The following is a 24523-nucleotide window of genomic DNA, read 5'->3' as shown; positions in this document are numbered from 1 at the left end:
TTTATCAATAATATATGTTTGTTTATTTTATTTTTGTGTTTTATTTTACCTAATGATCGACCACGGCAACATCAAAATCACTCTCACCCACACACAACAAGTTCATAATTAACTTATAGACGTTAAGATCGAATCACTTATAAAATCGATGCGCATGAAGTATATGTCTCTTCAATTAACAGAGTTCAAAGAGATTTAATATTTTGTCATCAAGTCTTATGCAAACTCTTTATATAGAACATTTTCGCTCACATCCATATCAACAATTTGGATCAAATTGATGGTAATAATTACACGATGGGTCGTATTCATAAGTTCACCAGAATTGGTCATCTAACCTTATATTCATATACTATTAGCCTGTACCATTTAAGTTATTACTTGAAATTCATTTGTATGTCAACTATGTACTATTCAAGATTTCATATAATAACGTAATATTTTACTTTATTAGATTAAGTAAAATTAAATATAAAATAAATAACAATTATTTTATTAGATAAAATAAATACTTTATTACATTAGAAACACCAAAGTTTTATGTTACAAAACTTAACAATCTTTTACTTGAACTATATTTTACGGACAATATCATCAATCAATTGCCTTAGATAAGATGGTGCATATGTCGTAGACCTAAACTTTCAAGATGATTTTCAAACACTTTAGTCATAGAAACCTTTGTAAATAAGGTTAACAATATTGTTTTCTGATGCAAATTTTTGTGACAATCACGTCTTTTCTTCGCACAATTTCTTTTATCAAGTTATACTTCCTCTTAACATGCTTTTCTTTTTATCACTAAATTGTGATAGATAGATATGTTAGAAATTGAACTTCCTGATTAAACCAAAGAGCTTCTTAAGTTGCTTGACAAGTAACAACATATTCAACTTCTCATGAGCTTCTTAGGTTGCTTGACAAGTAACAGCATATTCAACTTCTATTATAGAGTACACAATGCATCAAAGTTCACATCTTCACTATACTATTGCTCTTTTATTCTAAGTGAAGATTGACGTTGGTGTAGTTTTCTTAGAATTCTATTACGTTTGAAAATCAAAACTAATGTGTCCCTTAAGAATCAAATTTTGATCGTCGTATACAAACATGTAGTCTTTCTGATATTTAATCTTTACACTTACGTAACAGAATTCAATGCTTAAAATAGGACTTTTTTGGAAAAGAAAAGAACTTTGGTAACATAGAAATATGTAGGGAAGAAGAAAAGACGTGGAGTGGAACGGTGGAATAGGGTGTCGTGTCATTCAGAAGCCTTCTCCTTCGCTGCAAAATCAGAGGAATTGCAATGGCACTTTCGTCAATCCATAATTCCTTAACCCCATTTCTCCATTACTAGGGTTTTACAGTACCGCCTAGGGTTTCTCCATCATCTTCATTCTTATCTCTTTCTCTCTCTCTTTCTCTCTTTCACTCTTTCAGTCGGTTCTGCTCTCTGTTTTTTTTTTTTTTTTTCTCTTTTTCTTTTCAGTAATGATCTTATGTTCTCCCCTTCTCTCTCTCCCTCGTTCAATTTTCTTCCTAAATCCTGAAATGGGTTTCGTGGATTTAAGCCAAAAGGTCAGTTTTTCATATCCCTTTTCACACGAATCTTTGTTTTTTTTTTTACTGATTTTTGTTAGTTCGAATTCCTCTGTTTTAGGGACTTTTGCTGGCGGATACTAAATGTTGTGTTGATTGTAAGACTACCAAAACTCCTTTGTGGCGTGGAGGCCCTACTGGACCCAAGGTTCTTCCCTTTCTTTATCGTTTCGTTCCTTTTTTTTTTTTTCTTTCCTGTTTGTCTTTTGATTTTCTGGGTTGTTTTTGTTGAGAAGATTTGCCTTCTCCATTCCTTCTTCACTCTGTTCTATTGTTTTCTTGTTTCATGTTTTCCATTTTGCTTTTGTTTGGTCTTGAGCTTATGAGTTTTGATTCATGATCTATTTACGGTTTATAATTTTCCCTTGAAACATACTGTGTTTCTACTGTTTGATTTCGAGCTTTTTTTTTTTAGGATCATGTTCTGTTTTGGCACTAATTTCACTAGAATTTTGTGTTTCTTCTTTGTTCATGAAGTTGATCATTCTTTTCGTTTATGTTCTATTTCTAATGAGCTTCTCCTGTTTTCGATTAGATGATGAGATTTTCCCTTTCATTTTCTTTGTGTGATCTTAAGCCTCTGATTTGGTTTCACTTTCACATTCTTTTGTTCTGTTTTCATTTCTTGTTGAAATAGGAAATCTTCATATCATCAATTAAACAAACCTCTCTTCCCATTTGGGGATTCTTGCAGTCACTGTGTAATGCATGCGGTATTAGGTTTAGAAAGAGAAAAATATTCACCAGAAGAACGAACAGAGGAGGACGTGACAAGAAGAGGGAAAGAGTTCACGACAATCACTCCTCCACCGTTGCCATCGTGTCAGCCACCACTACTTCCTCGAGTGGGACGACCATCACCACCACCACCACCACCTCTGGCGTGGATGGGGATGAGAATTCAGGGGAGTGTGGGTCATCGAGAATGAAAATAATGATGGGATTGGAGGAGGATGTGATGGTGGTGAAGAAACACCGATGGCAATGGCAGAGGAAGGTCGGGGAGGAGGAAAAGCAAGCAGCGGTGTCGTTAATGGCGCTGTCGAATGGCTCGCTGATTTCCTGAGGAAGAAGAAGGTACAGAATTAGGATTCAGTATTATACTCATCAAAGTTCTAACCTATAATACTAATTACCAACCAGAACATCACTTTGTTTTTTGTTCAAAATTAATGAAATTGGAAGAAGACTAGTAATTGGGTTTCTTTCCAAAAAAAAAATGGTAGTTTTAGCATTTAGGCAATGAAGAAGAAGGACATGGGGGAATTCAAAATGATATTTTGTGTAGTTGTAGTGTTGTTTCATGTGTACCTATCCCAAATAAAGGATTACAGATTAACCCTTCTAATTTTTGTTACCAAGTACTTTGGTTCTAATTTTGTGTAGTTGTAGTGTTGTCTCAGTTTGAATTTTTTTTTTTTTCCTTAAGAAAACAAAGATTGAAATTTTAAATCAATTCATTATAGCTTAATAATAACATAATTATCATTGGGTTTTATTTGTAAATTTAAAAAAAAAATTGAAATTAAATGATATTCATTGAAAGTATTATTTGATCAATGGAGTGTAATTATTTAAATTAATAAGAGAATTAAATTTGTCTTTCAGTTTTTCCTTTTCTTCCTCTCTCTCCCAACTTAATCAACAATTAACAGTTGATTACAAATATCAAATTTGTAGTAAAATTGACATCAAAGTAATATTTACCAAAAGTTTGTTAGTGACCGACTTGTACATGACTTGATGTTCCAACATAGCTACTTTCAACATTTTCATACTTTTATATCGTTGTTCGTCATCGTAGACTTGAGAAAACGATATTTTCTAAATAGTATAACGGGTTTCATATAGCGGAAAATAACTTATGTAATCTAAATCATGCCACTATACTGCCATAAAATATGACATGATATGAGTAAAAGTTTATGGTATAAGTTGTATAAAAACATAAAAGATGTCAAATTTATACGCAAATTAGGATAATATTTAACATAGCAAAAAATATTTTTAATAATGGAAGATTATTTAAAACTATATCAAATCGAATAAAATATATATATGTAGTAATTTAACTTAAAGAAAAAGATTAGATTAATTATAAATTAGGAAGGAAAATATAAAAAAGAAAAGAAAGGATCCGTAAGTTTAGCTTTGACTTATTTTTTTATTAATTTTTTCGGAAGAATAATTACAGAAGAAGCAACGAAGCTAAAGATCTCAGAAGCTGTTTTTTTTCTTCTCTTCCGACCACAATGTCTCCCAAGAGCACCTCTCCATCTTCTTCCACGCCATTTACTCCCCTTCTTTTTCTCGCTTAACTTACGTTATTCCTTTGCTTTCGTTTTTAAATGCACCATATTCCTCCCTCAGGTTTTATTTCAGGCAAGTCTTTTTTTTTTTTTTTTTTTCTGTCTCTCGCTTTGTAATAACATTCGAAGTTGGTTTAAATTGCCGAAAAGTGGGAAGGTGTTGTACTCTTTTCAAATCTGAAGGTAAATAGTTCTAATTTGCGTGGGAATGAAATGGGTCGATTGCTTTTTCTGGTATAACCCTTTTTTTTTCAATCTAATGCAGCAGTGCTTCATTTGGACGTTTTTAAGTGCCACCGATCAATTGGTTTGCGTTGTTTGATTTTTTGTTTCTTTGATTTTTAGTAATGAATGTTTGGGTTTCTCTTTGTGGGGTATTGACGAAAGATTGGAGATGGCGGGAGTTGGGAGTGTTGTAGGCCAAATCCATTTGATTACAATGTGTTTGTTAAAATGTCTGAATGAGATCGTTGATTCTTTTTTTTTTCTTTCTTGTCTTTGACGTGATTGTGCTTGTCCTTTTGAGATCCATCATATGGAGCTTTTAACTTTTTTGTTTTGTTTACTATTTTCGTTATTCTGTTTGATAATCAATGTGGAGAATTTACAGTTGATTCCTTTTTTGTTTCTTGATCTCTGATATGGGCTTATACATTGTTTGTCACACCCCATTATCTACAGGTTGAAGAAAATTGCTTTCGGTGCTGGATTTTGTTGGGTTTTCTGTCTAGATTTCCTCTTGTTGTGTTGTAAATTTAAATTTTAGCAGCTCCAATGTGCTTTTCAATCTTCCGATTTCCAAAATTTGGAGTCCCTATTTTAGCTAACCTTTGGAGGGAAAACTTTCATCCCTTGAACAGAAATCATGGTCATAGTTGTTGGTATGATCAACTTTGTTTTAGGATCTATAACCTTGAAGGAGGACAGAACAAGAGATGGACCAGAAAATCTATGACTACCAAAGCGGGGGGGAAAGCAAAGACCAACCCTAGCAGTAAACCCACCAATATTACGAATGAAATCTTGCAGGAATCGATGTCAGCAAGCTGTACAGTTAACGTTAATAAGTCTGAGAAAAGTGGAACTCAGAAGCTTCAATATTGTGATATTCAACCAACAATTATTAAGAGCAAGGAATTCATTCACCCGGTGACAGTTATAACCTTTGACATTGAAACGACAGGTTTTAGTAGAAACCTCGATAGAATAGTGGAAATTGCATTTCAAGATCTTTCAGGAGGAGAAAATAGCACCTTTCAAACATTAATAGATCCGCAGTGCTATATTACAAATTCAAGTATACATGGCATTACAAACAATATGGTCGCTAGTTGCGGTGTTCCAAGGTATCGAAACGTTCATAGTAGTCTCATTTCTCTTATATCTTCCATTCAGTTCACTGCTAGTTACCGTCATTTATCAATCATATATTTTTATACATATTCAAACGTTCCTTTTCTTGTTCACATAGGATGCAGGAACTTATTCCAATTATATTACAATTTGTCAAAAGCCGTCAGAAACCCGGTGGTTATGTATTATTGGTAGCTCATAATGCTCGTACCTTCGACGTACCCTTTTTACTCCACGAATTCAGCCGTTACTCCATTGATATTCCTCAAGATTGGCTATTTCTCGATACTATGACGTTAGCCCGTCAACTGATGAAGTTATCCGGTTAGTTTTCCCTTTCCACATATTATCGTGCTCTAGTTTCTCTGTGAATAAAAGGATTGGTGTGAGGTAATCTAATATTGTTGATGGCAATATCGTGATCAGATTCGAAGATTACGAAAATATCATTAGAAGCACTTTGTGAGTATTACGGTATAGAAGTGGACGGTGAAGCACATCGAGCATTGCCAGATGTGATATCATTGTCTTTGATTCTTCAGAGGCTTACTTTCGACCTCAAGCTAGATGTCTCGGATCTCGTTGAAAGAGCTTTCACTCCTTTAGATCTGATTAATAAGAAGAAAAAATAGAGTGATGAAGCTATGTTTTTGTTGTAATGTTCTTTACTAATTGTTGCAACTTTCTATTCATTCTTATTTGAATAACTTTGGGTCATTTTATTTACGGTCATCAGATCCTTCTTGATGTCCATATTCTCCAAAAACGGGTGAATGAATTGAAATGTCAGGACATAGTTGTTTACAAAGAAATATGAAAGGAAGATCTTTGTTCTATTTTCTTTTTGCTTCTTAAAATTTTGTTTTAGTACAATTGGGATTATCAAAATCTTGGTTCTGTTCTGATAGGCTTAGAAATGGCTAATGAATCGAACAACTTTTAGGCTGTGTTGGTACAATAAAATTTCGAAGGATTGAAATTACTTTTGTTTGGTTAAAAATCACTCTAAAAAAATATCTTTATTGCTTAAACTTAAAATTAATTGAAAGTTGGAGTTTATACTTCTAAACGTATTTTCTGTACTATCAAAATTGGTAAAATTGAAAGTTGAAAAGTAGTTTAATATAATATACAACTTACATTTAGGTATTCAATGAAAAGAACTTCACTTAACCGATTCAAATGAAGTATTTATCTAATAAATTTCATCTACACTTAACCGATTCAAATGAAGTATTTATCTAATAAATTTCATCTACAAAGGCACTTAAATAATTGACTTCTAATGATGAGTTTCTACGACTCTTTTCTTTTTGTTTGAAACACATATCAAAGCAAAGATTGTTTACGTTCTTTCTAAAACTAAGAGTCTCTCAATCTAGAACTTAGACACCTTCAAGTAAATGCAGATTCTAAAGGTTACTCCATAGGAAGACAATAGTAAAGACGGTAGCCACAACCTCTCAGTGAGGAATCACATGTTTGTCTGACAAGACCATTTTTTAAAAAAAGACGTGTGCATTTGATTTCAGTAATTCTAAAAACATCACCAACTGAACTAAATATCATCTCGATAAGAAAACACGTATCGAAGGCAAAGAAACATAATCTTGTGACAAATGGTTCACATAAATACTAGACGTTGATCATTTTTTCATAATTTTAAATACATGTTTATATTTATACTATATTTAGACAAGGATTTTTTTTTTTTTTTTTGGACAATTATGCTTGTCACCCTAATTTCAACCTTTACGTAAATGTCAACAAAATTTGAATAACAATTAAAGAGAAAAACAACTTAAGAATTACATGTTAACCGACATTCTATTTAGTAGTGATTACTTTTCATATTTCTAAATTTACAAACGATATCATTTCTATTTTAATAATTAGTTGAGTCGAAAAGAATGTGAAGGTGGAGCTAAGTAGATATATAATATCTTATAATGTTTAAAACGTATTAGATGAATCTCATTAACAAACGACGATGATGTTGCTATTATAATTAAACATATTAGATTATTATGACGTTCAAAACAATTAGTAAATCCGTTTATATGTACTAAAAAATTCCTTAAAATGGATTAGAATGAACTCATCTAATAATTAAGATATATCACGAGTTGATTACTAAGGGTTCACTTTCATAATAATTATAATATTTTTTTTTCAAATATATGCTATACTAAAAGTTTCAAAATTTCAAAAGTAATTACTAAATTAGTTACATCAAAAAGAAAAGTAGACGTGTGATGCACGTGGTAGAAACACTAGTCTTAGTAGAGAAGTGTGACAAAGAGAATCGATTCTAGGATTGTTTGAAGATCTTTCAGTCACATGAGAAGAAAATTTTGGAACCTCAACTTTTATTCTTATAATATTTTATTCCTATATATCATATCAACTTCAATTATTATTACTCTTCAAAAATATATCAATTTTCTTTTTTATTTCAAAATATTTTTTGAAAAGATTTTTGAAATGCGCTTTCATGTCATTTCTCAAAAAGAAAGGGATCGAAAATAAAAGGTAAAATAAAGAAAATCAGACCAGAAAATACACGTTTTGTTTGAGAGTTCTAATTATTAGGTTTCAAAATATTATACTTTTAATCTTGAGGTGTGAGTTTAATGTTCATTGAGTTAGATTTAAATCCAAAATTCCTTGTTCATCAGGTAAATATAGATGTCAGTTGTGTCTTTCTAAAACTTACTTCTAGTCGATTATGAAAATATCTGTTCATATATTGATATATCCGTAAATTGAAGGGTTTTGATTTTCATCTAAATAAAATTTGTAAATTCGTGACTTACAGAAATATTTATCGATATATCTATAATATTCAAATCTCGATATTGACATCAATAATCAAATTTTAATCATTGCTCATAGTCATATGGAAAACTATTTGGCCTAAACTATTTGTTTCCAAAATGCCTCAATTCTCTTAAAAAGGTATTGTAAATGTAATACTACAATTGACATTCCATATAACTCTATGAGAACTACTTTCGATGAAAAGTCGAACTATCTAAATAATCATAGTATACATTATCATTTATAACAATTTAATTAGATTGAATTATGAAAAATATCATTATTATTTAACCAATTTGTTGCTCATGCATATCGATGATCGAAAGATTAAGTTGTTACGTAATAAAAATTGACACTTAATTTTGATTTGATTTTTACTATTAGGACTAAATTGTTCAAAGAAATTCAAAGTACCGTAGGGTTGTTTATTATAATTTAGAGGTTAAATTATTACAAATTTAATAGTTTGTGGACTAAATTACTATCCATTATTATTTCTAAAATTTTTATACTTCGATAATATTTTGAAACGTATATAGAAGATCGATAATAATATTTCATACGATGTCGTAGATCATTTAAATTATTATTACATTATTTTTAAAATATTTAGACTTCAATAATATTTTAAAATGTGTAGTTTAGTTAAATATAAATTAAAAGCTAAATATTGGCAACTCTAAGGATTTTTCAATGCAAAAATATAAATGTCTCCTAAATTATCATAGGAATAAATCATTTTAATTTTTTAAAATTGACAAAAAAGATTTGACAAAAATGAAATTTTTTTTAAATATATATTTTTTATTTTTGGAAATGAAAAAAAGAGAATAAGAAGAAAATGAAAAAAAAAAATAATAAAGAAGCAATAAAGATATATAAATATTGTGTTGTGATTTAAGTATTTTTCTTCTCTTTCACATTTTGGTTTGTGAATTTCACCTTTGAGAGAGAAAAAAACCAAAATCGATTTTTTCAGTTCGCAGTTCATCTCATCTCTCACTCTCATTTCTCAAAATCATCACTTTCCTTTCTTTTCCCTAATTTTATCTGTTTTTTAGGGTTTTCATTTTGGTTTCTCAATTTGCTGTTGCTCTGTTTTGGATCGTAAGCTTCTTCAAACTTGCTTCAAAGTTTCTGCAGATTGAAGCTTCAACTTGGAAAACCCAATTTTTTTTTTCTGCTAGGGAAGAGCTATGGATGCTGATTCGTGGACTGCTCGTCTTTCTTCTGCTTCTAAGCGTTACCAATCTGCTCTTCTATCACGATCTGGTTTAGGTGAATCTCTTTCATTTATTAAAAATTTTGTTTATTTGTTTCACCGCTTTACTTACTTTGGAGTGATTCGGAACTCCCCACTTTATTAATTAGTTTTCTGAAAAATGAACTTTTTCCATACATTGTTTTGGTTTTTTCGTTACCTCAATCTTCTTTTTCTGGTCTCGGATAAATGGATAAACTGTTGACGATTGCTAAAACAATTAAGGTTATCCTGATTGTGCTTGTGTTAAATTTATTATAATTATTTTGCTGAAGTGTGGTGAAGGTGGCGAATTAAATCAAAGACTTGAATTTCGATCCTGCCTTATTGAGATATGGAAAACAGGTCGATTGTTTCATGCCGTCTACTTTTTCCATAATTTGAGTCTGTCTTTTTAATTGTACAATGGCTGTAGGGTGCTAAAAGTTTGTTTTGGGTTTTTCTTTTTAACACGAGAAATTTATTATATATTTAAGATGCACCAAGAAATACTTCGTAGTGTATGCTTTGTGTAACTAGAAGTACCTTATGATTTAAGCAAGACTGATTGTCAATAAGATCACATTATGTGGAACTTTAAGATTTTGATATTAAGACACAGTGCATCTCATTTTCTGCTGTAAACCATGACATCACCTGCTGCTTCAGTTTGTAATACATCATCCTTTGTATGTGTCAGTGATTTTATTTATCTCTCTACTCCTTTTTATAATTATTATCTCTGTATCCTTTTTTGCCTTCACCTTCAGTTTTGGACTGATTCTGTAGTAGCTCAACATTCAGGTATGTTCATGGGGTTTGAAGAACTTGAAGGGGATGACGATATAAGGGAGGAATTCCCATGCCCATTTTGCTCAGAATATCTTGATATAGTCGGATTATGCTGTCACATTGATGAAGAGCATCCTATTGAGGCTAGGAATGGGGTATGAATCCTTGCAAAACAGTTTATTGGCATATTTCCCTTAGTTAATTTTGTTTTAGCTTCTCAAAATCCTTGTCTGGCATAAACACACGCCTTACGTTCTTATAAAAAGAAAATGGGAAAACAAAAAAAGAAACTCAAATGGAGCTTTGCACTTTTCTTTTCCAACTTAGAAGACAGCCCCTTTTTCCCCTTCATATAGTCCCCGATTCTGTAGTATATGAAGACAGCTTGTATATCTCAAATTTATAGGGCCCTCCCAGGAGAAGTAAAGAGATTACATAAGAAAAGAATTAATTTTCCCGATCACCATTGGACATAAAAAAAATGGAGAAACTTTACTTGTAAATTAGTAATCAGGACAGCTCTGGTTGTGCTACCGCGTGTGACAGAATTCATAAGAAAACCCCCTTGCTGGTGACCAAATTAGTATCTCCAATGTAAACAAAGTACGGAGGAAATAGATCACCTATTATTGTATTATCCATTTCCCTTGCTGTTGACTTTTGAAGATATTTGGAATAAGAATGCTTATTTGAATTATATCTCAAACAATTCTCTATGGTCCTCCCTTTAGGAATAAAGCAAGAGTATTACAGGGGATTGCACCCTAGATTAACTTATTTGGTGGTTTGACTTGCTTATATCAAGAGTATTTTATGGGATTGCGAGGATGATGCGAACTGTACTGGGAGTTGTATATCAAACATTTTCCAACTACTCTATTTCTCTGCAATATATTACTGAGGGCGTATTTTGTACTCTCTAAGCCTAATGATCCAGGAGGATGTCTTATTCGCCTAAGTCCCACCTTCCCACACTATATTATTGCAAGCTCTGTTTTCGATCAAAATAAATGAAGTGTCAAATTCCATGTATCTCAGGTTGATCAATGGCCTCTACTCATTCACCCCTAGTTGTAAGTTTCCTTTTGGAGAACTAAAAGTGTCCTCATCACACGCTTGTAGCCAATTGTTTTACTCTACAATTTTCTGGTTCTTGGGAGCCAATGTAATCTTGGTTTCAATGTTTGATGTATATCATATATCCCGAGACCGAAGATGTATCTAGGTTCAACCACTTGATATAGATTTTGTTTCAATGCACAATTAATCATGGAAACTTAATTTTGATATCAGTGCTGTTATCACTCATCTCCTTGTTCAGTATGTCTTCATTTTAGCCAAGAGCAAATTCCTCAATGTGCATGGTGGAGTGCATAATTTTATTAATCACAATTCTTAAAGTCGATGGCTACAATAGTTTTAAGATTGAAAATGTTATTAAACTGCAGGTATGTCCAGTCTGTGAAATGAGGGTGGGAGTTGACATGGTTGCGCATATATCCCTGCAGCATGGAAATATTTTCAAGATATCCTTCTATCTATCATGTTAAAATTAGATTCATACTTTATTTTTCCCATTGTATGATATTGCTCTCATTGAGATTTTTTTTCGTACTCATGCTCTACATATAGTTTTGTTCCTTGGGGATCAGCTTGATTCCAGACCTTTATTCTATCAGTCCCTTGTTTGCGTCACTACTATTGGAACCGTTTAAGTTTTACAAGAATAGAATGGAACCTCTATTAGACTGTGAAATATTAATATAAATTGCCAGCGAAGTTTACTCTTTGTCTTTTCTTTCTTAGAAAGGGGAAAAAGTTAAAGACTTGTTTGTTTTCTGATATTTACCGGTGATTTTTGTTTAATTTTCTCTGCAAGGGATTATCATTCTTCCCCCTGCCCTGCTCCTTTGTTTCTATGTTTGTTCAAGCTATATATGTAACTTAAGCAGGATGCAAATTAATGCCATGTTTAGATTCCTTAACTAGTGGTTACGTGCAGCGTAAGAGAAAATCTCGTAAAGGTGGTTCACACTCAACACTCTCTTTATTGAGGAAAGAGCTTCAAGATGGAAATTTGCAGTCTCTTTTTGGGGGTTCTTCATGTTTATTTACTTCCTCCAATGCTGCGCCTGACCCATTACTTTCATCATTTATTCTACCGTTGGCTGATGACTATGGCAGTGTTCAACCACACTTGTTGGCTGAATCAAGCTCCGTGAAGAGTAATTCTCAAGACAAAGCAGTAGAACGGTAAGTTAATGATATATTACCACTATAACAATGCCGTTACTCTCACAAGTCCGTGCACAAGATAGCATCTCTTTTGATGGGAAGTTCAATCGTGTTCAATGTGAAAAGTTCGTGCAAGGAGTTCTTTTCTACTCTTTTTGTTAATAAAATATTTACTGACATGAGATTAGTTTAACATAGGCTGACATACGTTTTCCTTTAATCCCAATCCCTAGCATAGTGAATAAAGAGAACCCTAGCATAGTGAATAAATGTTCTCTTGTCAGTCTAGTTGATATTATTGATGTCAAAAGATTTGAACTAGAAATAGAATATGTGGATGAGGCTATGTTGAAATGAGCACATGCTGCAAGCTAGTGCAAGGACCAGCCTTAGAAGATATGGAAACAGAACATTAAGTACATATGCCAAAATCTAGGCCATCTTGAGATACTTTTCCATTAATGTCTATTATCACATTGATTTATTTCATGAACCTAAAGTCTTGGTTTTATGTGGCAGGAGCATCCCGTCGTCGCCCTTGTCCGTACAAGATAAGGAAGAGAAAACAAAACGATGCACATTTGTGCAAGGGCTGTTAATGTCGACCATCCTTGATGATAATTTATGAGTCATTGCACACATCAAAGTTGGCTGCTGCAATAGTGGATGTAAAATTCACAAAGGGCCCTCCTTGGTTTGCTTGTAGCTCTCAAAATACTAGTATGCTTCAATGAGAGTGTCAAATAAGGTGTAGTGTAATTTATGTTGTTTGTAAAACACCAATTCTTAGGCATGACAAGACTTCCATTTCCTGTTTTAAATTTGGTCATGCTTAAGCGACAGAGGGGGAGAAAAATGAAATTAAAACTCCCTTGTACCCCCGCCAAAAAAAAAAAAAAGAAAATTAAAAAGAAAAAGGGGAAAAAAAACAAAAAAGAAAAGTAATAATCTTTTAGAAGCTTAAATTCGCAATAAGTAACTTCTTGAATAACTTCATTTCAATAATTGGGAATGACATGTAACTGGAACAATAAAACTATGACTTAAATGTCAGTGAATCAATTCTATGGACATGTTAACAACAATTTAATCTTCAAACTAATGGGATAGAAAAAAGCAGCCTGCTTTTTGAACAATCCCTATAGTCTAAGATTCAACCATGATACGTCGTCTGTAATCTTCTTCACTACGTCCCGAACATACAAGTCAAAACAAGGCAAGCAGAGGCCTTTTATTAGGCTTCGTTGCCCTTCCCCTATTGCCAATTCAATGTGGGAACATTGTGATGGTGGTGACGATCTATATGCATTGTTTATTGAGTGTTCAAATCCACATGCGCGTAAAATCGTGCTTGTTGCTTTAGTTGCAATGTCATCTGCTGTGCTTTGACCTGAACCAGAAGAAGATCAAAGAAATTACGAGTAGCAACAAAATTAACTTTAAATCATCCATGACGTTGATGTTTGAGAACAAGGAATCATGTCCATTTTGATTGAATTCTACAATGGTCCTTGGCCTAAGAAACTAAACTGTGAACTAAAGGTAAAATGTCAGCTGAAAGTATGAACATACCTAGATCAATATCTCTGGATAAATTCTTCAAATGGCAATCGATAATTGGTTGTAGTTGCTCTCTTGCTGCACAATAATCTTTTTCGTCTACTGAACCGTTATCAGACACTGTGTTTATGGCATTGCTGTAGTGATGAATCTGCTCGAAGTTTGGTAGCGAATTCACTGTTGCAAGCTCGGATCTCAACACTCCATTCAAAGTTCGATCAACTGTTATCGTATTTTCAACTGCTAATCCCCTCAAAGGGTTCATAATTGTTCCATTGCTGCTAGGCCTACTACCTGTTAGCGTGATACGGTGAGGATCTTGAATTGCTTGCCTAGGCAAATGACTTGTTTCAGGCTCCAGGAAACAACCATGTTGCATCAATTGAGAGCGACTGTCATGTAATAAGGTTTCCCCAAACAGAGTTTGGCTCGGTATTGCCATTTCTTGTGTTCTCATATGTTCGGCTGTTGATTCCCTACTCTGACCTGTCTGCAGACTTAAGGTGCCTCCACCACAAGGGTTAGTAGCTGAAACACCATCCGTTCTATTGGTTACTAAACCCATTTGACTTGAAGAACGCATGTTATTGATGTGCAACCGAAGAATTCGTCTCCTCGTTAAAGTTGGTGCGCCTGCTTGAGACATGGGAGAAGTTGATTGCACTTCCACAGGTAATCGAGGTGATGGAATGTTTGGAAATCCTTGAACATATGGGGTACGAGGTGAGGATACAGAGTTCAAGTCTAAACCATCCCGATTTGCAACTGGGAGCATTCTGTTAAACAAATTGTTGGTGGTTCTTCGTTCAGACAGTCGACTTGAAGGCTGTGGACTTGATGATCCTAGAGCGATGGTTCTACAATCGGCACAATACCAATTTCCTTCTGGTACTTCTCTACCAAGACCGACACAATAGGTGTGTGCCGGTGAGTCACAAAGATCACATAGTAACATAAGATTATCATCCCCCCCTTCATGACACTCGATACAGATAACATTCTCGTAGGGATCGAGATAACTCCTCAATTCTTCCTCAGATGGTTGATAAACCTGAAGGATGCAAAATATAAGAAATTTAAAGAAGCGACAGGCAAGAAAATAAGAACAAGAAGCAAACTATGAGTATACCTGATCACGCTCGGGAACCTGTACGACAACTTCTCTTAAGTCAATTCCAGCTGTAGATCTTCCAGGTTTACTGATTGTCTGAAACCTCTGCTTGCACAAAGGACATCGTGATTCAACCTTTGCCCACTCCATAATACAAGAGAAACAAAAGAAGTGGGAACAACAATTAAGTGTTCCCCGAACTCTCCGCTTATCTTCTTCCGATAGGCATATCCCACATACTTGCTTTATCACCTCAGCCTTGATTGCCTCCACTTTCTCTTTGCCCTTCCTAACAGGAGGTCGAGTTTTTCTCTGTTGACATAGATCAGCATCCTCAATCCTTGGGGGTGAAGGTACAGTCCTTATTCGATTTCTCAATTGACCACACAACCTCTCAGCTTCTCTCACCTGCTCTCTCTCTTCTTCAGAGATGGTATATTCATAATCTGATGACCCAGAAAGGAGGGTATCTAAATCTGATTGTACGACATATCTTTTCCGCTTTGAAACTGGCCTTTTCCTTCTCGTAACCTTCGTCGTAGGGTAATTGTCGGAAAAATCATCATCATCATCATCGGAGTTTCGTACAGTCTGTGGGCCATTCTTCTTTCTCCGTTTATTCCTTGAAGGTTTCTTTGCAGCCTTTGGCTTCCTCTTTTTGCAAACTTTGCCAACATTATTTTTTCGCAACCCAATTCGGCCCCGTTTCATATTGGTTCGTTTCTTTCTAACAACCGGTTCTTCCTCATCTGAAAAATCTTCTTCTTCCAGCAAAAAGTCCTCGTCCTCGTCCTCCTCATCAACATCAACATCTTCCTCTTCCTCTTCTTCCTCCTCCTCCTCCTCTTCATAGTCATTATCATTATCTACACTATAATCCTCATCATCCTCATCCCCACCATCCTCTTCTTCTTGACAACTAAATCTTCGCCTCTTTTCTCCATTTTTCTTCCTCGCTTCATGTGAATGTAAAGCATTCCTAGCCTTTGGTCCGACCCTTTTCCTCACCTTCTTTGGCTGCTGCTCCTCCAAGTCTTCCTCCACAGCATAATTATCCTCTCCAGAGGCATTTTCATCTAAAGAGGAACAATAATCCTCATCAGAACGCTCAGAAACTCCATTGTCATCACTGGAGACAACATAATCCTCGTCGGAATCATCAGAACCCTTATCTTTTTGTCGAAATTTCTTCTTGAAATTTTTCCTACTACTGACTCTCCTTCCCCTTACCATCTGTTCCTCGCACATAAAACAAATTTCAGTCCACACAAAAACACAATCACAACAATCAAAATTCCTCAACAAAACCAACCCTTCAACATTTAAACCTAATCAAATCGAACAGAGAAACTTAAATTGACAATCCCTCGATGATTCCCACATCAAATGGCCAAACACCCAATTTTGCATATGGAAATTTAAACAACCCCATTAACTATAAACGATTCCCCATACTCGATCTGCTTCATTCCTGAACAAAACAACATTGAAACAAAAACAAAACAAAACAAAAAATTCATTCTCACTTTGAACTATAATCAACACCCAACAACAATTTCTCCCAAAAATTAACTAAAGGGTCTCATCCCATTGACAAAATTTCATCATAAAAACAAACAAAAACAGCAAAATTGATTGAAAATTCAAAGATTTAAGATACCCATAAACATCCTACACATACCCATAAACGAAAAGGAAGATTTCAATTCATACCTAGAGAGAGAAAATCGGAAAAAAAAACGAAGATGAGAGAGAAAGAGAGATGGGTACCTGAGAGGAGGAATAAAGCACCAGGAAACACCACGGACAATTGGAAAACGTCTTCCGATTTCCCAAAAATATTTTTTTTTCCTTTTTCTTTTTGAAAAAAATCGTATTTTTTTTCTTTCAAAAATATTAATTATACAGTGAGAGAGTAAGCTTTGAGGGCTCTTCTTATTATACGACGAGAGGGTCACCCCCTTGGCTGTTCTTTCTCTTTCCTAAATTACCAAAATACCCTCCCTTTTCCTTTTCTTTTGCTTTTCGCAAATTACCATTTTTGGAATTTAATTTAAAACTCACCGAAATGAAGAACAATATATGAATTTGATTGAGAAAATTTAATAAAGTTGCTCTTTTTCTTTTTTTTCTTCTCAAATTTTGTACTTACCATAACATGTATGTCAAATAATATGACCAAATAGTCGGTTTTATTTTCTCGATTCGCGGGTTGAAAATGTCGTTTTTTGGTAAGTGAATTTGTCGTGTTCGTATATAGAAGCAACAAATTGAATTCAGTAAGACGAGGGGTTAAATGAAATACTGAAACTGTTGTAACCGTCCATTTTCTTTCTCAAATTTAGTGTATTGTGTGATGAATGCTTCCATTTAAACGTTGTCCAATTATGATTGTATGTATTTACAAAAATTTGAGAATATAAATTTGAAATTTGGGCAAACTTGAGGATGTACAGCTAAAATAAGCTTAACTCAACGGTAATTACATGAGACATTTCATTCCCACAATTGTTGTACTTGAGAAAAAAAACCTAGCTAAGACATAATTTCGATCAGAATCGTTGAATTTAAAAAACAAACAAACAAAAAGAAAAAACGTATAGAGTGATTTTCTTACATCTCTTGTTAATGTATTCCATTGTTATATAGCTTTCGAGCATAAAACTATGTTGCATGTGGGTATGAAGATTTGAAGTCATGACTTTGGAGAGAATGAGTATATATTCAATAACAGTTGAAATATGTTTATTTAGATATTAAATTTTCGAATTTCATTTCAAAATCTCTTCTTTTATATTGAATATGAAATATGTGACCATTTGAACTTCAAACCTTAGGCGGAGGTACGAATATGAATTGTTTAGTCTAATTAAGTACTATATGAATTATATTGTTATGTTTGTAATTTATTTTATTATTCAAATAACAATACTAATTAAGTTTAAGTTAAAAAAATATTTAATAAATAGTTATAGAAAAGGAAAAAGGATGTAAATGTTAATTCTTTTAAAAGTATAGTAAAAGTATTTAACTCCTCAAAGTATATTAAACGCATGACCTTACCCAAAATGAGTTCTTTGCTCACCAAAATTTCATTTTATATTCCAATTGTGGGAATATTGAATTCCAGCTCACACCCAAATTATAATCAAATAATTTTTACCATTTATGTTTTTTCGAACCCTTACACAAATTTATTATTCGTTTATTGCATCATATGACAAAATATTTAGAAAAAAGCAGTCTATAATACCTCTTTTTTGCATATTGCAAATATGATAAGTAATTAGATACACCTAAAAGTTATTAGAAGACTATTAGAGGGCTATCCGGCTATCCGCTTTTAAAATTTTCACTTTTGCAATTTAGAAAATTGCAGTGATATGGTCCTGTTATTATATAATTTTTTGCTATTTTTGCAAACACTCATTTTCTAATTACTGCATTATTTTAGCTCTAACACATGATCATCTCTATCGCAATAAAAAAAATTAACAAGTTATGAGAAAAACAAGAAAAAAAAACATGCATTTTGTAACGTTTTTACTTTAGGGATGGTCATGTGTAGCCGATAGACCTAACATGATTATCATCTCTAATATAGTCTCCATTTTTTATCACCCAAAAATACAACAAACCGTGAAAAAAAAAAAAAAGAGGAATATATGATCAACCCTAACGCAGTATGCATGTTATAAAAATGGGGTAGTGCTCTTACGTGAGAACAAAGTTGATGATCATAAAGGTGCCTGTGAATTAGTAATCTGTAAAAAAAAAATTAGGATAAATTTTTGTTCTTAGGAATTAGAAAATAGGTTTCGTAACGAAGGTTTAAAATACATGTTGATGAAAATATCAAAGTATTAACTTTACGAAAATTTTGATGGAAATATAGATAAAATATCGTTATTGATGGATATTTCTAGACAGATTATAAAAATTTAGAAAATAAATTTAAATTAATAAATAAACATTTCATGATTTTTAAACAAGTTAACGTGTCTATTAGTTATATTAAAATACATTAGTAACATATTGTTGTTTATTTTTTACATTTCGTGAATGTTTTACGATATAATAAAGATATCGTGATTCATCCTTCATGTTGACATCGAACCCATAAAAATATGAAAAATATTGACATGTCGACGAAAAATTTAAATTAATAAATAAACATTTTATTACTTTTAAACAAAGTTAACATGCATGTTATATTTATATATTATAATTAATTACATTTAGTGACATTTTTTTTTTTATGTTTTATGGATGTTTCTACAAAATACAACTGAAATATCGATTCATATCTCATATACGTTCATAATGAATCTTTGAAAACGTAGGAATATTGATGAGAAATATGAAAATAATGTTGATAGAAAATTTAATACTATATATATAAATATATATATATATATGTAAGTTAAAAACATGAGTTTTTTTTTTCCTATTTTACTCGAAACAATTCATCAACATAAAAGAAAGTCTACTAATATCTTGAAAGGTTGAACAAGTTTCTTACCTTAAGATTACAACTAGAAACTAAAAAAGAATGAAGAAATTAGAAAGCAAAAACCAAGATACAGATGAAAATTAGCAAACACATGAACAATTTGATTCCAATTCTTGAATAGAATAGAAATGAGTCACATCCATAATCCAAATATCGTCATTGAACCATCGAGAAATGCTCAAACGACGTTGTTAAGATATATATCATCAACCAAAATTTTATATTTAACTTTCTCTACTCTACATGTAGTCATGAACCATTTGATTGATATATGTATGGGTGTATTTATTTTTTATATCAACTCTAATACTCTATGATATCTAATTTAATTAGTAGAGAGGTATATACTTCACTAACTAACCATAACGTTATTCATTTAATTTTAAAGGGTTAGATGTTTCAAACTAATATCCACACCAAAACCCACGATATCAATGGAAAAGATGTGATATATTTTTTAAAATTTATGGAATATAGTAAACACGTACAACTTAAAAATTCAAGAAGGTAACGTAAAATTAACTTAAAATTTGAACATATTAGTTAAGGTACTGATATTACCTTTAATAAAGATGTTATAAGATCGATCCATCCTTAATGTTGCAAACTAAAAAAAATAATACGAAAAAAGATCGTTTTTTTTTTAACCATTTGATTTTTGAGAACAAAACTTAATTATCGTAACATTAATTTTATTTTTAATTTCTTTTTGTTATCTACTTTTACGTAGAAGTATTTGCAAAATTATTATTATATGAGACTAATTTTACATTAAAAATAGTTTTTTATTTCTCAAAAAAATTGGTTATAAAGTTCAAATTCAAATTCAAATAGATATTTGGTTTAGGTAGGTTCTTTCTTTTTTTTACTATAAACTTATAAAATACTTCCTCCTCTTATTGAATGATTTACTATGAATTTTGCAACCAATACAAATTTAAATTTATTTGATTTTTTGTTTTTGTTTTTAAAATTAAGTTTATTAAATTTCTTCCTCGGTACCTCCTTTTTATCGATATCTTAAGAAACCAAGTCAAATTTGAAAAATTAAACAAAAAGTTTTTTTTAAAAATTTTATATTTTGTTATTAGAATTTAACAAAGAATTCGACCATTGTAATTAATAAAATTATGCAAATCATGTAAGAAACGGAAAGAAAATAGACATAACTTTTTTTTAAAACAAAAAAATCTCATTTGGCAACATTTTTTTTGTTTTTATTTTTTTAAATCAAGCTCATAAACACTACTTTCATATCCGAATTTTTTTTTCTTATTTACATTATATCAATGATTTTAAAAAAATTCAAGCAAAATTTCGAAAAACTAAAAAACAAAGTAGTATACATTCGAAAAGTTATGTTTGTTTTCTAAATTTGACTAAAAATTTAACCATTATGTTTGAGGAAGATACAAATCAACTTAATTTCAAAAACGAAAAATAAAAAGAAACTAACAAACTAGATAGAATATTGACCTCTAAAATTTTGAAACAAAATTAAAAGAAAAAGAATGAAATAAAATATTAAAAAGCTTAGGGATTTGTTAGACATTTTTCAAGAAAAAAAGAAGTAGAGTAACCTAAATACGAAATGATATTAATATATAGATTTAGAGAAGATACATACATACATACATACATACATATATATTATAATTGTAGGTAGGTATATGAATATTATTGAATTGAATAGCATAACTTTTTATATTATTAATAATAATATTATTGTGTTGATTTTAGAATTATGGGTTTTAGAGTAATAGTTTTGTTTAGCTGTACCTTTGATTCTAGCTTTATTAAAATACACGCCTACCCATCTTTAAAATTAATGCACTCTTTTCAATATTAAATCACCACCCTCAAAGTTAATATTACCTACACGTGGACGGATAAATGCATTTCTTGTAGCGTAGTGATGGATGTAGGTAACAATAAACCGGCATCAATCTGTCTTATTTCGACAGCAAGGGCAGCACGTGATGCCCACCCAATTCCATGGGCCGGGTCAAAAATTATAACACAAACCCGGTTTCCTTTTGGACATTTATACTTAGGGGTACCATTGTCCATTTACTAAAAATAACCCATTCCAAATCCGTAGTGATCATCGGTCGATCGGTGTTGGTTTTTTGACAAAATTGCCACCGAACCTACCATAATTGGATTAGTAAATGTTCAAACTGAGGGTCGATCGGTCGGAACACTTGGAAATACTTTTTAGAAATTCTCGATTTAAAACTTTTTGAAACCGACCCTGACTAACCATCTTGTTTTCTAACCAACAATTTCGATTTGATCGGTTAACACGGTTTTCTGATCTATCATGCATCCATTTGCCTATCAACTTTGGTGCCATTACATTCAACAACAGAATGTAACATTAATAAGTTACTATTCACGTATTTCCATGCATGCATCTCTTATTAACATTAGTGACCTAAATATTTATTTCAAGCAACTACGGATTATTAAGCATACAATTGAGCTTTTATTATTTATTCTACTTTACCCACTTTGATGTTGATAATAATAATAATAATGAAGGATATATATCATTTCCAAACTACGAGTAATAATAATGCATCCATATATAATGTTATTATAACCATGCATCGATTTATGCCGATAAAAAAACCACGTAATTGATATGTTGTTTAATTAATAAACTATGTAATTAGGTGTGTAATCTCGTACAATATTAATGAACATCCTCTCGACTTGCATCTTTCCATAGACATTGGTATCGATATATAGCAATAATCGATGTTAAAATTCAAAGTGAAGCAACATCGTCTCATCATAAAAAGCAAGTTGGAGTCTATATCATTTGATTTCCTTCAATGATACATATCCAATGATCTAATAATTTAGGTGTTATATATATGATAGCTAGCTACTTAATTGTAATAAATTTGTTGAGTTTTAAGTTAATTAATCAAAAATTGAGAAAATTATTTGTTATTTTCTACATGTAATTAGAATTGAAAAATGAATTAAATTAAAGCATATTTAATGAGTAGTAGCTTTTGGTTGGAGGAGGAGGGTGTCCTAATTGTTCCAAAATTATATGCAAAGTAGAAGGAAAAAATTTTTCTCATCCCATCAACTAAAATAGGGACTTCCTGCCCTAATTATTGTAGGTCCCAACTCAAGAAAGATTTATCATATACTTTTCTTTTTAAATTTTGGATCAAACTTTTGGTTTTTATTGGTGGAGATTCAATCACCCTAAATTGATCTCAATTTTAGATTTTGGAATTTTTAATATAGGTAATAATAATCATCAAACATTCACCTATGCAATTTTATTGAGAAAAATCAAGATCGTTGATTAATTGATTTGTATAATATTAATGATGAAAAACACAAAAAGAAAATCGAGGTATATAACTTAGAAGGCCTTTAATTAAAATGTACAATTCAACGTCATGGAAGAATTTGAAATAGTTAAAAATATCTTTTATTGTTTTCAAAAACATTTCAAAACAAATATATTATTCATTTGTAAGTATCGATTAAAAGCATTTTCTATCACGTGAAAAGTGTAAAATCAAACATTAGAGAATGATTAGTGAAAATAATTTAAATAATTTAAAAACCACTCTTAAATATATCCTTAAATTAATTAAAGTCGTCCTACATATTCGTATTTAAAGATCAATTTTAAATTATCCAATGGTTTCAAAAATTACACCAAATAACGAATTCAAACATTTAAATGCATATTCAAAACTAATTTTTGTACATGATGTATAACAAGATTACTTCTTTAACATATATTTTCAATGCATTAGCTAGGACATTGCATGGGTATCACGATCAATATGTGCAACACTTGATAATCCATCTCATTTATGCCTATAGTATTGGGATGATATCTAAGACTATTCCCACCCCTATAAGGTCCACATAGAGAAAATAGGCATAGCATATACCATCATCTATACATTATTAGTTTTTCATTGAAATAATGTCTTTATTTTGATGAACTAAAAAAGTATCAAATTGATGAGAATGCTATTAATTAATTAAACAAATTATGGACCAATGTGGAACCAAAATCTTCAATAGAAAGCTAAAACCCAATTGTTGAAAATTCTTAAGTGTCAAAGGGCCTTAAACAACACTAATTCAAGCCCTTGAAAATCTCTTGGCCCAAATGATCATTTTCTTGCTTTGATTTATCCAAAGTATTGGAAGAATATAATAAGGAAATAAGAGAGATAATGAGCATCCAAAACACTTGTTAATAGAATGAAATTCCTATTATATTAGATGGATAGATGTATATGCATGGTAATATAATCCATACCTAAAGCACTTTGTTAAAAATGGGTTTTATAATATGTTGGGTTACCAAAGTGAAAAGCAAAGGGTTTTAATTTGGGTTAATAAGTAATGAAAGAAAGAAAAAAGTAGGATTTTGGATGGTGGTAAAGATGAAGACAACCCTAATCTATGTGTGAATAGTAAAGGTGTGATGAATATGTAAAAGAAATTAGCCATAATTGACCTTCATAAACCACAACATATGCCATCATATGCCTTTTTTTTTTTTTTTTTTAACATTATTATATATATATCAACATTTATTTTTAAAAATAAAAAAAAAAAGTTAAAGATAATTCATATCGAATGTGATTAGTATTTAACCCTTTTATTTTAAACTATTCATATATATTGAAGTAGTGATGTTTTCTTTCGTGTATATAAGTGTGGTCGAGACCATAAATATGAAATGTAAAAATTTAATAACTATGAAAGTATATTTGGACAAACAATCATACATCTATTCTTTCATGTAGGTCTTATGTTGTAAAGATATTATTTTGAACACATAATTACAGCTCTCATTCCACGTTACAATACTATGAAAATGTCGAAGTGTGTTTACATATAATGAATTTTTTTTCTGTCCTTTCGAGTATAGGTTTAATCGAAAACCATGAGTATTATATATCATTATATCTAATGGTACATAGACATGT

At 31.6% G+C, this 24523-nt stretch overlaps 4 protein-coding genes across 12 annotated transcripts; 3 read left to right on the top strand and 1 right to left on the bottom strand.

Annotated features, from left to right (window-relative positions):
• The first annotated feature begins 1163 nt into the window (after positions 1-1163).
• On the top strand, positions 1164-2950 carry LOC103492133 (GATA transcription factor 16-like). 2 transcript variants are annotated; one of them, XM_051081237.1, is made up of 3 exons: positions 1164-1581; positions 1664-1750; positions 2240-2950. In XM_051081237.1, exons 1-3 carry the CDS (start codon positions 1495-1497, stop codon positions 2666-2668), a joined length of 603 nt encoding a protein of 200 aa, XP_050937194.1. In that variant the 5' UTR covers positions 1164-1494; the 3' UTR covers positions 2669-2950. The 2 variants fall into 2 exon arrangements, with proteins under 2 accessions (XP_050937194.1, XP_008450587.2); XM_008452365.3 differs by having other exon boundaries at positions 1192-1581; positions 2297-2950.
• Positions 2532-6100, top strand: LOC103492132 (exonuclease DPD1, chloroplastic/mitochondrial). Of its 3 annotated transcripts, none has more exons than XM_051081236.1 (4): positions 2532-2679; positions 4593-5257; positions 5383-5588; positions 5691-6100. In XM_051081236.1, exons 2-4 carry the CDS (start codon positions 4686-4688, stop codon positions 5894-5896), a joined length of 984 nt encoding a protein of 327 aa, XP_050937193.1. In that variant the 5' UTR covers positions 2532-2679; positions 4593-4685; the 3' UTR covers positions 5897-6100. The 3 variants fall into 3 exon arrangements, with proteins under 3 accessions (XP_050937193.1, XP_008450585.2, XP_050937192.1); XM_008452363.3 differs by lacking the exon at positions 2532-2679 and adding an exon at positions 3750-3984; XM_051081235.1 differs by lacking the exon at positions 2532-2679 and adding an exon at positions 3751-4094.
• A 2893-nt stretch (positions 6101-8993) lies between these two features.
• Positions 8994-13172, top strand: LOC103492131 (protein DEHYDRATION-INDUCED 19 homolog 3). Of its 5 annotated transcripts, none has more exons than XM_017045492.2 (6): positions 8997-9191; positions 9272-9362; positions 10129-10271; positions 11565-11642; positions 12113-12369; positions 12871-13172. In XM_017045492.2, the coding sequence occupies exons 2-6, from the start codon at positions 9281-9283 to the stop codon at positions 12977-12979; spliced, it is 669 nt and encodes a 222-aa protein (XP_016900981.1). In that variant the 5' UTR covers positions 8997-9191; positions 9272-9280; the 3' UTR covers positions 12980-13172. The 5 variants fall into 5 exon arrangements, with proteins under 5 accessions (XP_050937190.1, XP_016900981.1, XP_050937189.1 ...); XM_051081232.1 differs by having other exon boundaries at positions 10117-10271; XM_017045491.2 differs by having other exon boundaries at positions 10114-10271.
• A 144-nt stretch (positions 13173-13316) lies between these two features.
• LOC103492130 (uncharacterized) lies at positions 13317-16952 on the bottom strand. Of its 2 annotated transcripts, none has more exons than XM_008452359.3 (4): positions 16793-16952; positions 15041-16255; positions 13924-14962; positions 13317-13741 (listed from the first exon to the last, which is right to left on the bottom strand). In XM_008452359.3, exons 2-4 carry the CDS (start codon positions 16253-16255, stop codon positions 13491-13493), a joined length of 2505 nt encoding a protein of 834 aa, XP_008450581.2. In that variant the 5' UTR covers positions 16793-16952; the 3' UTR covers positions 13317-13490. The 2 variants fall into 2 exon arrangements, with proteins under 2 accessions (XP_008450581.2, XP_050937188.1); XM_051081231.1 differs by having other exon boundaries at positions 15041-16493; positions 16793-16930.
• Between the last annotated feature and the right edge of the window lie 7571 nt (positions 16953-24523).

This window comes from Cucumis melo, chromosome 2 (genome assembly GCF_025177605.1).
Source record: "Cucumis melo cultivar AY chromosome 2, USDA_Cmelo_AY_1.0, whole genome shotgun sequence".
NCBI lineage: Eukaryota > Viridiplantae > Streptophyta > Magnoliopsida > Cucurbitales > Cucurbitaceae > Cucumis > Cucumis melo.
The sequence above is the reverse complement of the archived record's forward strand: the minus strand, read 5'-3'. Positions and strand labels throughout refer to the sequence as shown.